Raw genomic sequence first — 24331 nt, 5'->3', positions numbered from 1 at the left:
CTAAATACTTTATTGTAGATGATTTACATATGAATTATGATTATGAAAAATTGCATGAAAATGATATATATATGGCGTGATTATCCATTTTAAATTTTTGCGATGCCATTTAGCATTTCCAATCTATTTATAAAGGTATGATTTATGAAGAATATGAAATATTTTACGAGCTCTCAGATAGCTATGACTGTCTCTAGAAATAGAGGCCAATCAATACCCTAGAGCTAGCATCTAACGAAAATGGCCCTCTGCCAACGGGTTAAAGTTGGTAACGAATATGAATTATAAAATCTTTTCGATTACGAAGACGACCCTGTCACGGGTTATAGTGACCGTAGCGCGAAAATCTGTGAGCACTGTTTTGATTAAAAGTATGGATAAATGGCAAATATTTGACAATTATGAATATTTTAAATTGTACTTTCAGCTTGACAAACTTGCATGATGCATACATGATTGGCTTGTTACGACAGTTTGTTATTATGTTTATGAAATATTTTATTATAGTGTAATTTTATTTTCCAAATGATGCATTGAATTATATAAAAATTTATGCTTGATCTGGTAAGATGGTGCATGGTTACTTACTGAGCCAAAAAGCTCATTTGTCTTTTTATGTTTTTTTTTTGTTTCAGATAATTAAGGTTGCTAGGAGCGAGGAAGAATTAATGACTGAAGAATGAAACAATAAAGCTTGAAGCATAGTTGCAAGCTATCAATAAGTATAGTTATGTCTATGAATTCGTATGTTGGATTTAGATGTCTTGTACCCGCTTCTTTTTGTTTAGCAAATGGAATTGGACAAATATTTTCTTATTATGCTATATGAATTGTTATTGTAGGCTTCGTGTTATTGTGGGCAATATCCTACGGTAGCACGACCATGTCATGCTCCGGATCTGGGGCGTGACAATTTCTGTTGGAGAAAACTCGGGGAGATAAATCACAATGTTTAAAGAAGAAGTGCTTACTTGATGATGGTTAAACAGCATTGCTGGTTAATACTATAGCTTCGTACAGAAAGTGGCTGATGTGAAAAGTGAGAGATTTTAAAAACTTTCTTAAACATGACACCTTGAGTGGCATTGGCTAATAGAGTTAACCCTGTCTTTTAGGCAGGTCAACATTTGAAGGAAGTACAAATTTTTGATGATTTCTTTCTTGAGGAACCAGTGGATGATCCTGCAATGCTCATAATAACGCCCCATAGGATGCCCGTAAAGCTTCTTATCAACATTAGATTTATTGGCCTTTGCAATTTTCTGGCTCCTGCAAGGAGCTGCGATGAATGGACCGATGGAGTTCGGTAGGTTTACTTTGGGCTGCATAAAGGTTGATTAGGGGCCCTTTGGTTCAAACAATTTGTCTTGGTGTTTTTTTCTTTTGAAGAAAACAACTGTCTCGGTTTTGGAAATTGGCTGTAATTACCTGTGCTCTTGCCTGGCTTATTATGATTGGTGACTGGTTTCCTTTCTCAGCTGCAAGCCTTTTAAGTTTCTTGCATGCTTCATGAAGTGAACCAAGTTTCCATCTCATCATGCTTTCAATGTCAAGGTGAGGGGTCAATGAATTGAGGTCATGACCGTCTCTTGATCCCTCTCCCCTGACTAGCCTTCAGGACAGAAGGTGGCCTTGGTTCTATATGCTACAGGGGAATCACTAATCAGCCGCCTAATTTGTACATCTCTAGTGGCCTCATCAATCTAGGAACCATTAACTGCTTCCTGGCTGCCCTCTGCACTTCAAAACTTCTGAAGATATAGCTATGAAAGACTTTCTGCAGTTTGATTCCTACTCAGATATGTGCATGAACCTAACTTGAATGAATTGTTTTGAGATTTTCTCCTGTTCTTTACCTCTTTCTTAGTGATGCTTTGCCACCGTGCTTCATTCAATTCAGGCAATGGAACCAAGATGAGGAAGCCAAGGACTGAGCCCAAGATCGCAAAGAACTGGTAGTTTCTGCCGTTGAGCCCCAGCATACAATGTCGGCCGTTATCCAAGGTTCAAGCACATTTCAAATCACATGTTGTTTTTGCTTCGGGAAGAAAAGAAAAAAAAATCATTGTTGCCTTGGCTTAATATTGCAATTTACTGGATGAGGTACAATATAGCATGTGTATTTGCATGCATTGTTTTTTATAGGTCTATGCTGAAAAATAACCAGCAGTAGTGGTTCTGAATCTCAACATCATCTTTCATGCCTTTTGAGCCCTGGATGTCTGAAAGTTGATATGCAATCCTTATCTATCATGGCTATCATGTGAGAGGCTCTATAAGTTTTTAATTGTTGTAAGAGTTCAAGTTAATAGTATCATATTGCTTCTTCATAGAAAACTGTCCCAAAAGCTTAAATTGTTTTGGGGGTGGGAGATCAACAATTTATATCAACCTAGGTCATGCCTGCGAATCAAGAACAGTTCAAGACAATGTCAAAAAAGATTTAAATAACAGGAATGAGTTGAAACATGAAAAGACACGAGCACATAAACAGGTAAAATTGGCTTGAATGAGATTTGCGTCCATGACCTTTGGCTCTGATATTATGTTGACCTATCACCAGACCTCAAAATTGTTAGGGAAGCGTCGACAATTTAGGCGTGGACATTGTAGGGCCAAGCTCTAAAGCATAGCTAGTGATCTAAAAGGACTCTTTCCCGCGAATAGAGGACATTTAGGTAGGTTACAACCCAGATATTTGATAACAATCATTACAATGGCTACCATATCTGTTGGTCCTATCTTTTGCCTTATATAAATAGAGTAATGAAAGAAAAAAATAGCAGCCACTGTAACAAATTATTTATTGTTACAAGAATCCATTATAATTATTTGTATGTGCAGTGTTTATTTAAATAAAGTGATATTTTAAATTTAAATTTTGCATTTACTCCTTCCAGAAAGAATTTGTACCAGCTCCAAATAACAATTTTTATTAACTAACTAGAGATTCGGAAGAAAAATACCATCATTTGTTCCCTTCTTCGCCATTACCTTCTGCTTTAACAACCGTTACCGTTATTTAGGCCTTGCTTGCGTCCCGAGACGCAAGCGTAACGGCCGTCCCATTTAGCATAAAGCCTCTGTATAAATGGGGTTCGTTGATCATAAAGCGGGAAGCAGGAGAGCGAGACTGAAGTGAAGCTCTCTCTCACTCTCCTTTTACTTTGCTTTGCTTTCCGGCCATGGCGAGCGGCGAGCCCCAGAAGCAACTCCTCTCGCTAATCCGCGATTTCGTCGCCGAGAAGTCCCAAGGAGGTACCCTCGAGATTTTAACCCTCCCTTCTCTTCTCCACCCTTCGCTCCATCCCGATCCATCCTTCTTCCTCCCCAATTTGATCCAGAGCGCAGGGTTGCGGATCTTAAGAAGCGATTCCTCGAGGTCCAGACCGATCTGGACGCCGCCAATGCCCATCTGGAGGCGGCCAAGCGGACCAAGGAGGTGAGCGAGCAGGAGCTCAAAGGCTCCCAGGTTCAGCTTTCCATGGCCTTTGCCTCGATCAAAACTCAGGAGGTCTCAATCCTTCTTCTTCTTGTCATCATCGTCGACTTGATCCTGCAATCGTTTCTCTGATTCGAAATCCTGGTCCCAGGCGAGGATTTTTCTGCTGCAGGAGGAGATTTCGAAGGTCGGATCGGATCTGGATGCACTCAAGGTAGTGTGCCGAGCTAGTTTGATATCAAGTTTTCTAGAGTATTATCTTCTTACTTAGATTGCTGATTTTGTTTATGGAATTTTCTCGGTTGAAATCTGGACAATGGTTGTGTTGTTGCTGCTGCTCGCTTAAAGGCTGAAGAGAACGTGCAGCGGTATATACTTTATATGGAATTCTTTTTTTTTTGGTCTTTTGGTCCCCCATGCTGTTCCCTTGTGCAATTTAATGCATGCCTAAATTCTTGTGTTGTGTCTGTCGACGCAGAGATGAGTTTATTAGCACGATGAATGAGTTGAACGTGAAGATAAGGTCAACCTTGCCTCTGCTCTATCTCATTCCATCTAGAGTTCTTTGGGTAGTTTAAGTACAGGTCTTTCATTTTCTTTCATAATTTGACCATCATTTGAATTTCAATGTTTATGTATGTCTGTTTAATTTTTGTTACATGCATCAACATACGAACTTTCTACAACAGACATGCTATGATATTGGAAATCTATTTATTTGATTTAGCAATGAAACAGAAATTCTGCAACAAAATAAGGCACTTTACTGTTTGCGCCGATAGAAGAAGCATGGTTGCCTGAGTGATTTTATATAAATGATAGCCCCTAAATGTTCATTCTGTTGCTTTTTATGTCTTTAAACTTTTTAATGTATAAAGTGTTTATATATGTGTGGGTGTGTGTTTCCTTTTATTTCCCTGTAAATTTTGATGTTTAAAGTTTCGAAATTGGACTATATTGACAGAGTTCGAATATAGATGCTATACATGCACCCCTGAATTGATGTTTGGATTCTTTTGTAACTCTATGTACTTGGTTCGATAGTCTAAGAATAATTACATTCATTCAGCATTTACTTCTCAGGTTTTATGAGCATCTCTTAATCCTTACGAAGGTTTCTGATTCTGTATGCTTTACCTAATAGTGCTTGTTGATATTCAGTATCACATATTATAACGTCACCCTTTCCAGAATTATCCTTTCGAAGCCTGCCATCAGTCATTAATTGTAGTTGTTGATTGCCATCTACAAGTTTGGAATCAGGTCAAACTATATAAATCTGATTTATTTCACAAAAGGATATCTTTTTCACCAGCTACAAAGAGTTGTAATTTTGTCATTGGTGAGTTTTAAACGCATTCTTTGACCAATAAATCATAGTTGCAATTAGAATGTTCTCTTTTATTGACCAATTTTGAAGCTTCTAATTATGTATGAGGATCTGTGTGGGCGTGTATTTAGTCCCACATAGGTTATTCGTCGGAAAGATCTCGAGTACTTATAAGGAACCTAAAAAATATCTTCCGGCCAATTTTTTTGGATGAGGTCCTAGGCTGTTACAAATAGTATTGGAGCGGATCCAGCCCATGCGGATAAGGGCTGATCGTGGTATTTGTGATTAGATTTGAATGGATTTGGATTCTTAGCTTGACAAGGATGTCAGGATTAAAATGGAGGAGTATATGAGGATCCATGTGGGCGTGTGTTTAGTCCTATATCGGTTATTCGTTGAAATATCTTTTAGCTAGCATTTTAGAAATATTTAAACTGAAAAAATATGGTTTTGGTTCGAATTTTCAAAAAATCAATTCGAACTGATAAAACTGGCCCAGACTTCTCCAATATAAAATCGGCCCAGGTTTAAAAGACAACCACGCGTCCTCTCCCTCTTCCTCATCGGAATCATCTGACTCACTATCTTCTTTAGAGATTGTAGACTTCAATGCAATAGTTTTTCTTTTCTTAACCTCTTCTTCAGTATTTTCCTTCTTATTCAAGTCATGAGTCATGAGTGACCCTAGGAGTTCTTCTAGCTGAAAAGTATTGAGGTCCTTAGCCTCTTGAATTGCGGTTACTTTGGCCTTCCACATACGCGGTAGAGACCTGAGAATTTTACGCACCAATTCAGAGTTAGTATATGATTTGCCTAAGCTTTTGAGACCATTTATTATATCAGTAAATCTTGTAAACATTTCAGTTATATTTTCATAAGGTTCTATTTTAAATAATTCATACTTGTGTACAAGTATATTTATCTTTGATTTTTTAACATGATTTGTACCTTCATACGTAACTTCTAATCTATCTCAAATTTTCTTAGCGGAATTACATGTTGATATTTTGTTAAATTCATTTGCATTAATTGAGCAATAGAGGACATTCATGGCTTTGGCATTAAGTTGAGCCATTCTTTTATCATTGTCATTCCAATTCTTTTGTGGCTTAGGGATGACCATGCCATCTATACTAATGGTGGGTGTGTGTGGTCCTTCGACTATGATTTTTCATATATCATAATCTAGTGCTTGTATAAATATTCTCATTTTTTCTTTCCAATAGGTGTAATTCGTGCCATTAAATAGGGGTGGTCTATTTGTTGATTGTCCCTCAGATAGAGAGCTACCAATTTGAGTTGTCATGATCTTTGGCTCTTGATCATGAGATCAACAATTAATACTAGAGCACCCGCTCTGATACCACTTATTGCCCAAGATAACAACCCAAGAGGAGGGGGGGATGAATTGAGTTTTCTAAATTTTAAGGCCTTAAATTTTACTTATAGATGGATGAATACTTTAGCTTATGTAAATTGTATAAGTGCAATTGAAACAAAACAAACACAATACAAACACAAGCAAAGTATAGTGGTTCGGTGCACTCTAAGGAACCTAAGTCAACTTTCCAAGTGTTTTCTTGGAAATTCACTATAATCCCTCAGATTACAGTTGGATTGTTTTACCGGACTCACAATCCAAAAATCCTATAATTGGTTTTACGGGATCACCAATTAAACCTAACCGTTGGTTTTACGGACTTACCAACAACCTACACCGTTGGTTTTACGGGCTCACCAATAAACCTTACAAGGAATGAAAGAAAAAAAATATAAAGCTTCTAAATGAGCAAGTAACACAATTATGCACTCAAAGAAGAGGTAAGAGAATTGTTACGGGGGGTTCTCCGAATTTAGTCCCACATCGACCGTGTAGCGGGAAGGTCTGTGCCATATAATGGGGGGCTCAATAACCCTTTCCTCAGGAGGCGCCTTTTGTGGGGCAAAACTGTGAGACGCCATGAGGAGGGCTCCGGGTACGCTCGACCCCCAAATCGGACCCAAAGCGGACAATACCTTCTGAGGGACACTTTCTCTTCCGCTGCTCGGATCGGTGGGGACTCTGCTGGTGACGGAATGCAAATCCCGCATCAGATGGCGCTAGAAGGAGGGCCTCGGCCCTCCGCCTATCCAGTAAGGAGCCGACCCGGGCACAGGACCTTCCCGCTGGGGGGGCTGTGTTACGGAGAGTTCTCCGAATTTAGTCCCACATCGACCGTGTAGCGGAAAGGTCTGTGCCATATAATGGGGGGCTCAATAACCCTTTCCTCAGGAGGCGCCTTTTGTGGGGCAAAACCGTGAGGCGCCGTGAGGAGGGCTCCGGGTACGCTCGACCCCCAAATCGGATCCAAAGCGGACAATACCTTCTGAGGGACACTCTCTCTTCCGCTGCTCGGATTGGTGGGGACTCTGCTGGTGACAGGGTGCAAATCCCGCATCAAGAATAATTATCACTTTGTAGATTGCTCTTCTCTTCTTTACCAAGGTTGTTTCACTCCTCAAGGGGTTGGTAGAGCTCTTGAAGATACTTGAAGACTGCTCAACCACCTTCTTTCAGAATTTGAATGAAGCAACGAATGATGAACACTAGGAATATCTTTTCTTTTGAATGCACCCTTTGATTTTGCAAAAGATGCCTTCCTCTGATGAATAGTGGCTTTTAAATACCTCTCTAACCTCTATTAGTCACTTTCTAGCTGTTGGAATGGAGAAACTAGCTGTTTCTAGCCGTTGGAGCCTCAAAATGTACTTCTGCAGAACTAGCCATTATGCTGTCAGTCGTGCTTGGGTCGACTCAAATTTTGCTGAGGTCGACTCGAGCTACTGTGCCATAGCCTGGGGTTGACTCAAATATTTTTGGGGTCGACTCAATTTTCAGTGGGGTCGACTTGAGCTTGGTTGGGGTCGACTCTGACAGAAAATCCAAAGAGCAGTTTTTTTGATGTTTCAAGCTGAGGTCGACTCAACTTTTTCTGGGGTCAACTCGAGCTCCAGTGGGGCCGACTCAAGCTTGGTTGGGGTCGACTCTGACAGAAATTCCAGAGAGTTATTTTTCTGATGTTTCAAGTTGGGGTCGACTCGACTTTTTCTGGGGTCGATTCGGGCTCCAGTGGGGTCGACTCGAACTTACTTGGGGTCGACTCTGTCAGTGAATCCAGAGAGCTATTTTCTTGTGAAACTTGTTGGGGTTGACTCGAGCTTCAATGCTGATTTGTGGGGTCGACCTGAATCTTGTGCCAGGCATGCCAAATGTGCCAGTAGTGCCAGGGTTGACTCTTACTCTGTGCCAAGTGTTCAATAGTGTGCCACAGCGTGCCAAAGCGTGTCAAATGTATCAGAGTCGACTCTAAACTTCTTGGGGTCGACTCTAATCCTGATTTTCTACATCTTAAGATAAGTTTAGCATATAAAACCAATAAAATATATTCCAATTAATTTAGGATGCAAGGCTCATACAAGTTTCATCTCTTTGACTGGTAAAAAGACAAAATTGCCCCTTATTAAGAGAACTTCACTCTTAATTTTATCAAACTGAAAATTAGCTTTTTCCTCAAGTTTTTCTAATAGATTTATCCTTAGATAAGTTCTTGAAAGTTGTTTTAAATGTATAGGAAGAGTGTATCAAGAATGTATCGATTGTGCAGAATGTATCGATTGTGCAGAATGTATCGAGGATGTATTGCTTATTTCTTCCTTGAGTGTTTATTTACTTGATCAATTAAATTAATGGCATTAGCACTTTCATATGACCTCAATGGCTTTGTAGACATCAAAATAATACTAACATTCTCACCTTATTATAAAAGGGGCATGCTTATGAGTAGAGGTGCAAAAGGGGCACTCTTATTAATATATGCCCACAGGCAATTTGGAGGATAATTAATACAGGATATATAAATTCACAACCTTAAAGCGAATAATTGCTAGGATCACTGAATCTAATCAAGTCAAACTTTATCAAGATACAACCTCCTCATCTACGAGCAGGTCCATTATTACAGTACGATTGCAAAAAAAATCAAATAAAACAGAGCTTAGCAGCAAGAATAATTATAATTCATTAAAGACGGGACAAAGAAACATGTGGATCCACTCAAAAAACCAGGACCTCCGATCTTGAAATAGAAACCAGAAACCAGAAACCAAGACCGTGATTTAGATGACATCGAGTAGATCCACAAAGATTCAAGGATAACAACCAAAATCTGGTTCAAAAAATAGATCTTATCCTTCATTTTTTTCAAAATAAATGATGTAGGAAACATACTTTCCTTTTTAACGGATCCAAAACAGGTTGAAGAGATCAACACCTACCACCGTAAAAAAAACGAGCAGGAAATAAAAAGTAAAGAAAACGAATAACGGAAGAAGAAACAAACAAACAAACAAAAAATCAGAAAACAACAAATCAAATCCAAAAACAAGTAAAAGAGATGCCTTTATCAAATCCACTGCCATACAATCATCACAGATCCAAACCCCATAAATCAGAAGACAACAGATCACATCCAAAATAAGTAAAAGAGACGCCTTTATCACATCCACAGCCATATAATCATCACAGATCCAAAAGCCATAAATCAGACAATAGATCACATCCAAAAACAAGTTAACGAAAAAAATAATTATTTTAATTTTTTCTATTGAGAGAATAAGCTTACCTTTGAAGCTTAACAATTGTTGCTCCTCCAAGAAAGTGCAGCTGTGGAGATGGAGCTCCGTAGAGGTGCAGCAGATGGGTATATGGAGATGGAGATGACATATGAAAGGTTAAAACAAAAGATGCCCTAGGATATATTTGTCCTTTTAATTTGGTACTTCTTTAATTTAAGGGTAAAATAGGTATTATAAAAAATTTATTAAGTTTCAATTCCTTTCTCTCCAAATCCTCCCACTTATGGGAGGAAAGAAAGGAGAGACTTAGAGCCCAAAATTTTTCCTCCTATTCCCTCCTTTTCTTTTCCTTTCCCTCCACTAAAAGACTCCCAAATATCAAAATTTTTAACTTTCCCTTCCATTCCATTCCTTTCTCCTCAATTCCAAGTTTTCAAACGGAACCCTAGTCGCAGAGTGGTTAAGCTAAGCCTCCTATTCCTCTTCCTCTTCTCTGTTTTCCTAATTTCTTTTCTAAGATTTTTTTTTGGGCTTTGTCAGCTGGAAGCTAGGTAAGGCTTTCCTTCCTAAATTCAAATGGGAGCCTAAGCCCATTGGACAGAAGTCTGTTAGCCCAGCCCAACTTGATAAACCGAACCGAACCAAATATTTTGGATTAGTTTGAACTGGTTTTTGAAGATCGTCGGTGATGACACCCGAAAGCCCCAAACCCTAACCTTAACCGTCAATTGGGGCCAAAGATATTTGATTGAGGGTGATGGTGTTGTCTTTAGTGCTGTTCAAGGGAGGAAAGGGGGGGGGGGGGGGAGGGTAGAGAGTGCGCAGTCAAAGTGGCCGAAGTAAGGGTTGAGGTGGGTTTTTATAAGCCAAATAGGTTGCCGAACCATTCTGATTTTGTGCCTGTATGGTTTGGTACTGGCCGAACTACCCAATTCAGGTTGTTTCGGCATATGCTGCTTTTGGCATTATCAGTTTAACACAAACTCCTGCTCCATACGTGTCACAAATGAAAGTTGTGCTGTATATGAGTATATCTAGCTTGGTTTGGCATCCATAAAGTTTTTATGCTTTCATTAATGAATGATTTCTTGCATTTTATTTCCACCACCAAAAATCCTTGTCCCATGTCTGGCTGCACTATAGGAATTGGGTGTGTAGCCATGTTACATCTCTTATTTTCAAGCCTTCTTCTTCTTCTTCTTTTGAACAATGACCTCGTCGGAAATTTTTTTGAATAATATATTATTGATGCTAGATGATGCACACTTACATCTATCAAATAGCATTTTATATTGGAAACTGTGAACTAACTAACTCCTTGTTGGTCATAAAATTTGGTGATCTGAAGTAAAATTTATTCAATGAAAGTGTTTGTTACAGGTGAATAGAAGAGCTAGAGTTCTTGTACCATGACCATGTAAGCATAAAATTTCTTCTTTCCTAATTCATTAGAATCAAACTTCATGTGAAATTAAGTTGTTAAAAGCTAAACAAATGCTTTCAAAATAATGACAAGTAACTTATTGACAATGTATTTCGTAAGCAACGTGTCTTATCACTTGAATGCACTTCCTCCCTGTGTGTTAGACATCTAAGTATTCTACCGTTTTGATGAAGTCTCGAATCACCTCTGAACTTTCCACCCCTTTTAGATGCTGATAAATTATTAAAGAGTGCTTCTTTAAATTCTTCTACATTATTCATCTTATTTGAAAATGCTATATGTTGCCTGAGAAAAATTTTATGCGCACCTTCTATATCATTCATATCATGTTCATTTTGCTGGACGGGAATGGATAATTAGTTCAGATATGTAACTAATATCTAGTTTTCTTTTTTTTTTTTCCTCCTTTCTCCCATTCTATACTTGTAACTTCAGTAGGCAGTTTTTGCATATTATTGTTCATGATTTCCATTTGTTGCAAAATTAAGGTTTTCTTTTCTGTAATCTAACTAACCAGTGTAAGGCTTCAATTCTACCAGTGTAAAATCAGTAAAAGGACATTTGAATTAAAGAATCCACACTATTAAACATCATATATTGCATCCAGAATGCCTATGATGACCCAAAGATTGATTCAAAGATTGATTTTGATGATCACAAAACCTTGAAGTATAAATACTAATGTTTGTGTTGCAAGGAGAAAGATATTTATTTTGCAAGGAACATAGCAAGTTGGAAGAATACAAGAAGGCCTCCAAAGTTCTCAAGAAAAGTTGGAAGAAAGCTACAATTCATTGGCCCAAGTTTCAAGTTCAAAGAATTCAAGTTGAAGGAGCAAATTCAAAGAAAAATTCAAAATAATAGTCCTCGAGTCGACTCCTGGAAGTTTCGAGTCGACTCTGGCACTCTAGAGTTTCAAGGAACAGTGCTCGAGTCGACTCCGGGACTCTACGAGTCGACTCCGACTGAGAACAAACAAAAAGACAGAGAGTTGATTTTCTGCGCTACAGTGATCTCGAGTCGACTCCCAATTTCAGGAGTCGACTCCCAACTTCAGGAGTCGACTCCCAACTTCAGGAGTCGACTCCCAGCTACAGTGCCGGCAGACTACTATTCACAGATCAACTCCTGTTTCAGCCGAGTCGACTCCTACTTCAGCCGAGTCGACTCGAGCACGCTGGGAGGCATAACGGCTAGTTTTTTCTTGATTCCAACGGCTCTATTTTTGTCTCTAACGGCTAGATTTTTGTTGGGACTCCCTCTAAAGCTATAAAATCAAGAGGAGAGCTAGGGGAGAAGGTATGGAAGTGGGAGAAAACATTTAGGGAAGAGATTTCAAAGAGATTACAAGGGAAATCTCCCATAAGCACAAAAGGGCCATCCAAAGTGAAATAGAGAGAAGAAGAGCATCCAAGTGAATCCCAAAGCTTCCTCTCCATCCGTGTGCTGCCTCAATCATCCTCTACCTCGTGCCAAATCAAAAGAGGGTCAAGTAAAGAAGAAGCCGAGTTCCTTCATCTTCAAAATTCGTTTGAGAGCTTCTCTTTACTCCATTTGTTTATATTTGATATATTTGCTTAGTTAAGAAGCTTGTACTTGCTTTAAATTCTTAGTCAAATATCTTGTAACTTGATTCAATCAAGGGATTGAATCAAGAGGTTAAGGTTTGTTGGTGAGCCAAAGGAAAACCAACGGTGTTTAGGTTTGTTGGTGAGCCTAGGGTAAAACCAACGTGTAAGGGTTTGATTGTGAGCCCGGGAAAACAATCGAGGTTGGTTCTAGTCGGTGAGCCTGGGAAAACCGACCGAGTTCGTTGTGATCTCGCAAAACAACAAGTTGGGTTGTGAGCTTGTAAAACAACCGACTGTAATCTAAGGGATTATAGTGAAATTCCCAAGAGGTCTTGGGGAGTGGATGTAGGTGCTGGGGTGCACCGAACCACTATACATCTTTGTGTTTGTGATGCCTTATCTCTTGTATTTCATGCCTTCCATTCATGCTTGATTGTGTAATATCTCTAGCTTTGTTTTCTATAGAGTTATAAGTAATTTGCTTAGCTTCCACTCCATTCTTACCATACACATAGATTAAAATTGATCATACAACTATAAGTTAGTTTTAGATCAATTGCACCCTAAAGCCATAGTATAATTGCTCTAGCTTAATCTTCCACTGCTTTACTTGTAATTGCCTAGAGCTTAAGTAATTAACATCTTATTATTCCGCTGCATTCTATTCAAAGTAAAAATTAGGGAACATAATTTTTAGAAAACCCAATTCACCCCCCCTCTTGGGTTGTCACCTTGGGCAACAAGTGGTATCAGAGCAGGTGCTCAAGATTAATTATTGATCTCACGATCAAGAGCCAAAGATCATGACAACTCAAATAGATAGTTTTCTAGGAGAGGGACAGTTAATTGATAGGCCTCCACTGTTTAATGGCATAGACTACACATATTGGAAAGCACGCATGCGCATTTTTATTCAATCACAAAACTATTATTTATGGAAAATCATAATAAATGACCTTCACACACTCTCTCAAACTATTAATGAAAAGGACTTAGCACAATTGAATGCTAATGCTATGAACATATTATATTGTGCTATTCATGAAACGAAGTTTAATGAAATTTCTGCATGCTTATCTGCTAAGGAGATCTGGGATACTTTAGAAAATATTTATGATAAATCTCAGATTAGCTCACTTGTGCTTCAATTGCGTACTAACAATGAGATTGCAGAATCCTCCATAGTAGCCGAGTCGACTCCCAGTTTGTCCGAGTCGACTCCTAGAGAAGAACAGTCTGAAAGGCAGAGACACAGTCTTGAAGACCCTGTGAACGAGTCGACTCCAAGTAGTTCCGAGTCGACTCCCAAGTTAGCCGAGTCGACTCCGAGGCAGAACAATTCAAAAGACAGAGAATCATCTTTTAGGCCTCTGAGAACGAGACGTCTCCCGAAGATCTCGAGTCGACTCTCAAGTCAGTCGAGTCGACTCCAAGTAAACTCGAGTCGACTCGAGGAAGAAAGAACAGCAAGAAAATTCAAAAGCTTCCTAAAGACAAAGAAGAAGAGGAAGCAAGAAGAAAGAAAGAAAGAGATAAAAAGGAAGAACGCCTTGACCAAGGAAGAGTCAAGCAAGAAAATGAAAGCTAGGAGCAATAATGATGATATTAGCTCCAATGAACTACAAAAGGTAACTAACTTATGTTTTATGGCACTAGAAGATAAAGTAGAATCTGAATCTAATGAATTTCATGAAGAATATTCTCATGATGAATTATTAAATGCTTTTCATGATTTGTATAGTGAATGTAGAAAATTAGCTGTAAAGAATAAAAATCTTAAGAAACTAAATCTGAAAATTTCAAAAGAAAGAAATTCTAATGATGAAATACAAAAGAAACTAAATTCTGAAAATGAAAGCTTAAGGTCATTTTCAGAAGAATTGATTCAGAAAAATCATAGCTTAATTAGAGAAAATCAAAACTTAAGTAAAGAAATTAATCAATTAAAATCTTTTATTAACAAATTCACCGTAAGCTCAGAACAATTGAAAATGATGTTTGAAAGCCAATATGTTGCTTATGATAAATCAAAACTTGGCTTGACTCCTTTACTTAACAATAAATCTCTAGAGAAAAAGGTTATCAATTCACCATGCAAACCATTAAATAAGATAACTTATCTCAAACATGAAAAGAATGGGCATAACAACTTTACCTATGGTTCTAACACAATTAAATCAAATGGTAAAGTTATTACTATCAAACAGATTTGGATTCCAAAAGGAACCATATGTCCTAATTCTCAAGGATCCAAGCAAGCTTGGGTACCCAAAATGAAAATATGAGGATGTAGACATAGATGTGCCAAGATACCCATGGAACAAATAGAACTTTCATACAAATGGGTACTCTAGACACATGTCAAAAATGAAACTTAAAATATACTTATGAAAAGTAATTTTAAATAGAATAATAATAATAATGAAATCAGTAATCTTTGCATCTCATCATTATTTTTGTTTTAGTATCCGATTAAAATATGAAGTACATGTGTTGATCAATTTTGTGATATAGAAAATACTTTTGGAAATATAATCAAATCACTTCATTTTATAGGATACTCACTATTGGATAAGTTGCTAAATGATTAATCAATTTATTAAGAATAACTCTATGAATTCTCTATATGCTTGAGTGAGAGTTTTTATCCATGGCATTATTATTTATTGATCATAGATATGATAATGTGTACTTGGTATGCTTTTGAATATATGCACTATGAATACCAAGATTAAAGAAACCATCCTTGGCATATAAAATCAACTCATGCTAGTATGTACTTAATCTCAAAAGACCTTGCCATTGGCTTACTTAGATTATCCTCTGAAAGGTCAAAGTTTTGCTATGCATGCTAACTAAGGAAACAAACAAAAATCATTTCTAAATCTAAAAGATGTTGTTTCCATCTCTAAGTTCTCAAAAGCTTACATTGGATTTGTTCTTGGCAAATAAAACTAAAGTATTTTTTCTGTATTTGCTAAACCTTGTAAAAGTGTTTCAAATGAAAAAGGTTTCCAAACTGTGAAGATAAAGAGTATCATGGCACAGTGTTGAAAACCAAAATCCTGATAAAGGTTATTCAGAAAATAATATTAAATCCAATGATTTCAGCACCAAGGACACCATGAGTAAAATAGAATTCTTGAAGAAATGAAAAAGACAATTGTGTATGATAGTCATCTACCCAAATAATTCTTCAAAAGACTATCATCACTGCTTGTCATACATATGATTTCTATTAAATCTATTTTTGATGAAAATTTTGATCTTCTGAAAAAAATGGAAAATGAACCATTGCATATCTTTCATATTTTTCAGTCGTACATGTTATGCTTAATATGCTCTTATGAAAATAATGCCAAATCTGATAGAGATATGTCTACCCTTGGATATCATTCATCAAGCAATGCATATAGAGTATTCAATGAAAAGTTTTTAGGTGCAAAAATATCAAGGTATCTTATTCTTTATGAGACTACTGATTTATTATCAAAATACTAAAATTAAATTATGTATGTATATGGTTAATCTCTTACATATAACAATCTGAAAAACTTGTTAACAATTAGAACCAAATTGGATTTTTCAGATATGCTCTTAATGAAGGAAAAAGTGATGACTATTAAAAGACTAAATCAAGAAAAGATAAGATAGATCTTGATAAGATTCTTGCATGATTAAAAGTAAAGATCACCATTATCATTTGCTTGCTTTATGAGCTTTATATTATATCAAATGAGTGTATAAGGACTCCTATGTGTTTACTAAAGAAGATATATGTTAAATTACCACCATACTTGAAAACACTCATTACAAATATGATAAAGCAATATATGATTTGAAACAAGCATCAAAAGCACGATATAAAAGCTTAAGCAACCTCTTTGATATAAGGTAATAGTGATAATTCTTTGCATCAAAAAATGTGTGATATCTTACTTGCTTAAAGTATACATTAATGACATCATTTCTGGTTCTACTAATAAAGAGTTATATGAAGATTTTACTAAGCTCATGCAAAGTGAGTTTGAAATATGTATAATGAACGAGTTAACATTTTCTTTCTCAAACTCCAAATTAAGACAAACAAGAAAGGGGATCTTCATTGACCAAAGTTAGTCCACAAGAAAACACTTATAGAAGATTGGCATGAAGAGGGTATATCTATGATCCCATCTTGAAGAATTTGAAAAGAATGAGCAAAGTAGGTCTATTGTTTTAAAGTTGTATTGAAGCATGATAGAATAATTATTTTATCATACAGCTAGTAGACCAGATTATATGCTCATTATGTGCACTTGTGCAAGCCTTCAATCTAAGTTTAATGAATCATAGTTTATTGATAACAAATAAATCATAATCTGAATTTTGATAGAAACAACTGTTTAAGATAAGTTGATTAAAACTTAGCTAGCATGTCTTATTAATAATTATCTTAAGCAAATAAAATCTAAACTAAATCGTTTTTGAGAAATTGATTTGACCTTGATAAAACTTCCTATTGCCTCACATACTTGTCCTTGAACCATCTTGGTTAATGAAACTATCTCTTTAGTTCAAGTGATATGTGCTTGCTTATATTTAGGCAATCTCTTGCGTAAAGTGACTCAATATTCAACTATTGTCATATCTTATATTGAGTCATCTAGTTAAAAAAATATGTTGGATGAATGTTTTGTATCTTGAAGAAACCAATGACTTTCTTTCAAGAAAGAAAAGGAGTTTGTTAATAATGCAGGATCCTTGAGCAAGAAAATGAGAGATCTCAACTTGAAGGATATCTCCATGTAAGATACAATAAACATTCACTTGCAAACAAGAGAGAGGACCTTCTTCAGCCAAAGGTTCATACATAAGAAATCTAGTAGGTATTTGACTGAAGAATGCAGAATGGATTGGTAATTCTAGATACTTCTTGAGCAAAGTCAACAACTTAAGTCTTATTATGGCATGATTAAGTTCTTTAATTATTAACTTTTGATATCATGGCTCTATACATATTGATTGACTTATGCTCTTAGAAATTGTTTCATGGTTTGCCTAAACTAAATGATTTCTTTGCCTATATCATAACCATGAAATACACAAGTTTATGCTTAAAATTTTGATTTAAAATAACTTGTAAGAAATTATGAATCATTGAGCACAATGAAAATGTTGTTTGCATGATATACATCTATATGATACATAAGATTATTTCTTTATTCTGCTCTTTCATGTAAATTACTTGAGAATAACAAAAAGAGAGAGAGATAAAGAAAAGAAAATGAATATTATTCAAGAGGTGTAGAATCTAAGCAAAGGCAAATACTCCAATCTTAAGGAAAAGTAAAACAAGCATAATATATTTGGCACATTTGGAAGGGATAAAATCCATAATTAATTACACTTAAACAGGGAGAATTCGAAGCAAACATTTTAATCCTTCTATATTGCTCATCATAGGGATGGTGCCAATGGGGAGGCTAGTGGTAGTACCCGGCACTATTTGATCCAACTATTCGGTGTAGGGCATATTAGGGACGGCACAAGAGGGAGGCTAGTGGTAGTACCTCGTGCCCCTTCCCAACTCCACCGGATAGGGAGCAAATAGAATATAAAGCATAAGAAAGTTAAAAATGAAAGACAAAGTAAATGAAAATATATAAAAAGAATCAAGTCTAATTATTAGTCACTTGGAAACACACCATAAGGATGAAGTCAATGCAAGATGATATTTAAATAGGGGGAGTGTATTTGAAAAGAATTGACTTTGATCCTTGACATGCTTGTTATTATTATTTTAATGCATGACTTAACACTTAATATATTTTGCATATAGTATGATGTCTTGATTTATGGGTTCTCAATATTTTGTAATGTTTCATACTTGGACAATTTGATTGAATGCATGAATTGCTACATAACATCTTTTGTTTAGTTTTATTGAAAAGAAATTTCAGATTTGTCATTCACAATCATTGTTAAAATCTGAAAGCTAAATAAAATTGTAGAAAGGAGAAGAGAAGAATATCTCTATTTAGGAAAAATAAATTAATTTTGATCTATCTTTCTACTCGCCTAACTTTGATACATAATGTCCTAATACTTGTTAAAATATCCTTTATTTTGTATCGAAACTCAAAATTAAATACAAAGATTCTGAAAGTGCTTTAATGGTATTGAAATATGTATTTTTCAATTATAATAATTTAAGATGAGCCACAATGTGAAAGATACATATCTCAAATTATGACTTAAAAGGCCTCTATTGAAAATCTTTATGAAATTCAGAATTTGATTTTGTATAAAAGCTTAAACTCCATATGATTACTAAATAAAATGTTAATGTAAGAAAAACAGAATTTATTTTGATTGCTCCGATACGCATCCGAAACATATCTTTTCTTATCATTAAAATGTACCAATATTGGTCTAAATGATGTGTCTTTCAATGATCTTGATTGCAAGTAAATATTTTTAAAATATATGACTTTATTTTAATATTTAAAAAATTTATTGAGTTTCATGTATACATTGCTGAAAAATTGTGATTAAGAAATTGAGTTCTATAAATACATATACTTCCATGATCATCTATATGTTTTTCTCTCCTATATCATTAAAGACTTTCATCAATAGAGTGAATGATCTAAAAGAAAGAAAATGTAAATGCTTTTGAAAGAAACTAAGCTTCAAATGAATTACTTTTGATTAATATTTTCATACATTTTCTCTAAGATTAGGAGAAAGCATAACTTGTTCTTAAAAGATTAACAAGAGTGATTACTATAAATTGTGAATATTTCTAGATCACTCTACATTCTTGATATCATAAAGTTTCAGCTCTATTCACGTTTATCATTAAAATCTGAAATTCGACAAAAGAAAAGAAAGATTAAAGAAGAATGCATCTTTTAAGGGGGAGCTTTAGATATTCAGTATCTTATCCTAAAGTCACTTCAATTTGATGCATACCTTGCACTTTATGGATTGATTTTGATGAACCTCCTTATATTGCAAGACAAGCTTTAATTACCTTGAGATGAGTTCTATAAAGGTTGTCTTATCTCAAACCTTGAGTCTTGTAAAAATAAGCTGAAACTTATAGAAAATATATTTTTGAGATTGACGATTTTATTGAACATTATCTTCAAATTTTAAAACTCTTAGATGGAATGATCAATTGAGGGGGAGAAAGAAAATTTCAGAAGGAGAGGTCTGATGGAACTTAATTGCATAAATTTATAAAGGAGAGAGAAAGAATACTAAATGAAAAGTGATCCTAATACTCTCCAATATGTATCATCTGAAATTTAAATCTGAAAACCTTTATGATACACCTTGAGGCGTGTTATTTGGTTAGTATATCTTATGCATAAATCATGAACCAAATTGCAAGTTGATCTTAAGAGCCTTTAACTTAATGACAAAGGGGGAGAATAACGTGTTGAATGGTCTTGAGTATCTCTTAGAAAATTTATTTTGAAATTCACTAATAAGTCCTAATTAGCTTGCTCTTTAGAACGTCAATTCTGTGCCAATTCATATCTTTATATATGTATCAAATTGTGCTTATTTTCTAAAGGAATAAAAGAACTTTGAAGACATTAAAAATTAATGATCCAACATGATGATATGTCTCTCAAATATATAAGTTTTGATCTTTTACTCTGAAAATTAACTAAAATTGCTCTCATGTTTGATAAAATACTTAATAGATTGGGCAAAAGGTCTTAAATGAACAAGCTTTCATACTTATTATTGAAGAGAGGTTAGATTTCCACTCGTGTTTTCTTTGAATATCATTTGTAGTACTTCTTGAATTAACCTAAGGAAGATTCCACCTACACTTGAATAGAAAACTATCTGTGGTATCAAATTAGAAAACTTCTTGAAATCACATTTAATGTGTTCTGTTCTGAAATTATCTTAATTGGCTCTGATCTGTGCTCATTAATCTGATTCCAATATTATTGCCTTGAGTTATATGATTCATATCCTTGCAATAATTTAACATTCAAATCAGAGTACAATAAGGAAAAGAAATATATGAGTATTCTGATCTTTGTGCTTAATGTTTCCCTATCTTTTTGATGTTGTCAAAAAGGGGGAGAAATATCTAAGTATATGCTCATAATGCTTTATGTTTTGAATTGAATACAAATCAGCTGGAATTGACATATATTGATTATCTTAAGTTGATTAAATCTAAAGCATTATCATGAAGTATGTTTTTTAAATATATATGTTTTCTACTTCATGCAACTTTGCTATGTATTACTTCTAGAAAACAATATCTTTTATATTGCATATACTCCAAGTTTTGTCATCATCAAAAAGGGGGAGACTGATGACCCAAAGATTGATTCAAAGATTGATTTTGATGATCACAAAACCTTGAAGTATAAATACTAATGTTTGTGTTGCAAGGAGAAAGATATTTATTTTGCAAGGAACATAGCAAGTTGGAAGAATACAAGAAGGCCTCCAAAGTTCTCAAGAAAAGTTGGAAGAAAGCTACAATTCATTGGCCCAAGTTTCAAGTTCAAAGAATTCAAGTTGAAGGAGCAAATTCAAAGAAAAATTCAAAATAATAGTCCTCGAGTCGACTCCTGGAAGTTTCGAGTCGACTCTGGCACTCTAGAGTTTCAAGGAACAGTGCTCGAGTCGACTCCGGGACTCTACGAGTCGACTCCGACTGAGAACAAACAAAAAGACAGAGAGTTGATTTTCTGCGCTACAGTGATCTCGAGTCGACTCCCAATTTCAGGAGTCGACTCCCAACTTCAGGAGTCGACTCCCAACTTCAGGAGTCGACTCCCAGCTACAGTGCCGGCAGACTACTATTCACAGATCAACTCCTGTTTCAGCCGAGTCGACTCCTACTTCAGCCGAGTCGACTCGAGCACGCTGGGAGGCATAACGGCTAGTTTTTTCTTGATTCCAACGGCTCTATTTTTGTCTCTAACGGCTAGATTTTTGTTGGGACTCCCTCTAAAGCTATAAAATCAAGAGGAGAGCTAGGGGAGAAGGTATGGAAGTGGGAGAAAACATTTAGGGAAGAGATTTCAAAGAGATTACAAGGGAAATCTCCCATAAGCACAAAAGGGCCATCCAAAGTGAAATAGAGAGAAGAAGAGCATCCAAGTGAATCCCAAAGCTTCCTCTCCATCCGTGTGCTGCCTCAATCATCCTCTACCTCGTGCCAAATCAAAAGAGGGTCAAGTAAAGAAGAAGCCGAGTTCCTTCATCTTCAAAATTCGTTTGAGAGCTTCTCTTTACTCCATTTGTTTATATTTGATATATTTGCTTAGTTAAGAAGCTTGTACTTGCTTTAAATTCTTAGTCAAATATCTTGTAACTTGATTCAATCAAGGGATTGAATCAAGAGGTTAAGGTTTGTTGGTGAGCCAAAGGAAAACCAACGGTGTTTAGGTTTGTTGGTGAGCCTAGGGTAAAACCAACGTGTAAGGGTTTGATTGTGAGCCCGGGAAAACAATCGAGGTTGGTTCTAGTCGGTGAGCCTGGGAAAACCGACCGAGTTCGTTGTGATCTCGCAAAACAACAAGTTGGGTTGTGAGCTTGTAAAACAACCGACTGTAATCTAAGGGATTATAGTGAAATTCCCAAGAGGTCTTGGGGAGTGGATGTAGGTGCTGGGGTGCACCGAACCACTATACATCTTTGTGTTTGTGATGCCTTATCTCTTGTATTTCATGCCTTCCATTCATGCTTGATTGTGTAATATCTCTAGCTTTGTTTTCTATAGAGTTATAAGTAATTTGCTTAGCTTCCACTCCATTCTTACCATACACATAGATTAAAATTGATCATACAACTATAAGTTAGTTTTAGATCAATTGCACCCTAAAGCCATAGTATAATTGCTCTAGCTTAATCTTCCACTGCTTTACTTGTAATTGCCTAGAGCTTAAGTAATTAACATCTTATTATTCCGCTGCATTCTATTCAAAGTAAAAATTAGGGAACATAATTTTTAGAAAACCCAATTCACCCCCCCTCTTGGGTTGTCACCTTGGGCAACAGCCTAGGAATCAAAACTCTGCTCTGATTGAGGTTTTCTCTGTATGTATCAAGTAGTCTCAAAATAGACATTTTTAATGGCATGATCTTTTCTTATTCGGTTTATGGTTTATAAGCATCCAGTTGGATTTTGGTTTTTATGTGTTCCAAAATGTTTAGATCAAAGCGATGGTTCAAAGTTTTTATTTATATGGTCAGTAGTATGTTTTAGCATGATAATTCTGCTGATGCTGTTCATTTTCACAGGTAAGAAACCTCTTAAAAACATGATTACTTTGCCCTTTGTTTCTACAAAATCTAATGCTGCATATCATAATCAACAATTAGGAACCTCAGTGTAAAATATGTAAAATATCCATCATTGATTTTGCACCATTAGGTTGAGGCCTCAATTTGTTATAGCAATACTTTGATTTTGCACTGGTAGGATTGAAGACAATCCTTTTGGGGGTATACTAGCTTAATTCTTCAAACAAATATCTAGTTTTTTGCTTTTAGTGTGATTGTCTATATCTGTAACTTTTGCAGGCAATTTCAGGAGATGGTTGTCTGTGATTTCCAGAAACAACGATGCCCAGAACTTTCATCAGATAATGGTGAGTTGCTTTTGTTGATGCTAAAGTTTAGCAAATCTGGATAGGCAAAATCTCCTGAAATATGAGTCTTGTCATATGTCCGAAGTGGAATATTTAGGGGAATAGCTTCAGTCTTTTGTTCTGTAGTCAATATCTTCTTCCTTGAAAAATGTTCTGACTCATTTAAAGCTAACATGGAAAATTTCAGTGGGATGTATGATATTCAATGAGGACTGGTGTTTCACTAGACTGGTTTATGTTGTCAAATAAAAAAACTGGCAACTTGATTTTAGTATAAAATTTTTTGCCCCATTGGACCTCTTTACAATTTACAGTCATTTTTATCACAGGTTGCCAGTTTGCAAAGTGGTAATCTGTAATAAGTATAAAGGGATTTATAGTTTCTTGCATGTTGCAGTACAAGATATATGAAATTTAAATGCAAATTGGTTTTAATCAAAAGTGAGACTTCAATTTTTTTTTGATGATGTTCTTATATCTTTGTCAAAAAAATATTTGGCTTTATTAAAATTTCTTGAAAATTCTAAAATGAGAGACACTATTATAAATATTTACCTCATTATGGATATTTTTGGGTTATACTATTTACTCATAAGTGCAAATGTGCAATATATTCTTTGATAATAGTGGATTTATGGGTAAATTTATCTTCTTTTTTTTAAAAAAGGCATTGTATAGACCTTATCATTTTCTTATAGGCCTCATGATGGAACAGGCAAGAAATGAAGCTTTGTGGGGTGGGAGGTGGGGCTCTCCCTCAGTTTTGAAAATATCTCTATTGTACTTCGAAGGTCCCTTCCCCTAAAAAGAAAGAAGAAAGAAAATATAGAAAAGAAAAAGGAATGACTTTCCCTTAACATGGGTGCATGGTGGGAAATTTTTGTCAAGAAGTGGAATATGAAGCAAGGACTCAAGTGCTAGTCCATGTCATGGCATGTTAGGCTGCATCAACTCCTCTAAATTTTGAAAATATTTCTATTGTACTTCTTGTGCCACCTACCTCAAGAAAGAAAGGAGAAAGAAAAATAAAATATATACAGTCCTTTAGTATTGGTGCATGGTGGGAAATATTTCAAACGAGTGGAATATGAATAAATAACTCAAGTGCCAGTCCATTGCCATACGAGTTTGGTGTTGGTACTAGGCACATAAATGTGACCCTGCATATCGCAGGGTATTTTAACCCTATGCCCGACTTTGCTACTGTAGCATAGGTTGATACACTTTGGTACCAAGGTCTTTTTATCTATGTATCTATTTATGTATTGCATGGCAAAGCATGACATGGTATGTGACGTGCTAGCC

At 35.8% G+C, this 24331-nt stretch overlaps 1 protein-coding gene across 32 annotated transcripts in view; it reads left to right on the top strand.

Annotated features, from left to right (window-relative positions):
• Nucleotides 1-24331, top strand: part of LOC103708303 — a 39506-nt gene that overhangs the window by 6678 nt on the left and 8497 nt on the right. For 10 of the 32 annotated variants that reach the window (XR_005507757.1, XR_005507758.1, XM_039117763.1 and 7 more), the window contains 8 exons: nucleotides 636-1039; nucleotides 1116-2004; nucleotides 3027-3258; nucleotides 3345-3514; nucleotides 3594-3656; nucleotides 3791-3810; nucleotides 3921-3965; nucleotides 22959-23026. Coding sequence is in view for 21 of the 32 variants with exons in the window: in XM_039117763.1 (XP_038973691.1) it covers nucleotides 3186-3258; nucleotides 3345-3514; nucleotides 3594-3656; nucleotides 3791-3810; nucleotides 3921-3965; nucleotides 22959-23026 (439 nt within the window). In the remaining 11 variants the exon portion in view is untranslated. Of the gene's footprint in view, nucleotides 1-635; nucleotides 1040-1115; nucleotides 2206-3026; nucleotides 3259-3344; nucleotides 3515-3593; nucleotides 3657-3790; nucleotides 3811-3920; nucleotides 3966-22958; nucleotides 23027-24331 lie in introns of those variants that run through there. The other 22 variants (XM_039117768.1, XM_039117767.1, XM_039117769.1 and 19 more) reach the window with 15 other exon arrangements.

The sequence above is a fragment of the Phoenix dactylifera genome, unplaced genomic scaffold, assembly GCF_009389715.1.
Source record: "Phoenix dactylifera cultivar Barhee BC4 unplaced genomic scaffold, palm_55x_up_171113_PBpolish2nd_filt_p 000274F, whole genome shotgun sequence".
NCBI classification, from domain to species: Eukaryota; Viridiplantae; Streptophyta; class Magnoliopsida; order Arecales; family Arecaceae; genus Phoenix; species Phoenix dactylifera.
This window is presented reverse-complemented; position numbering and strand designations above follow the sequence as displayed.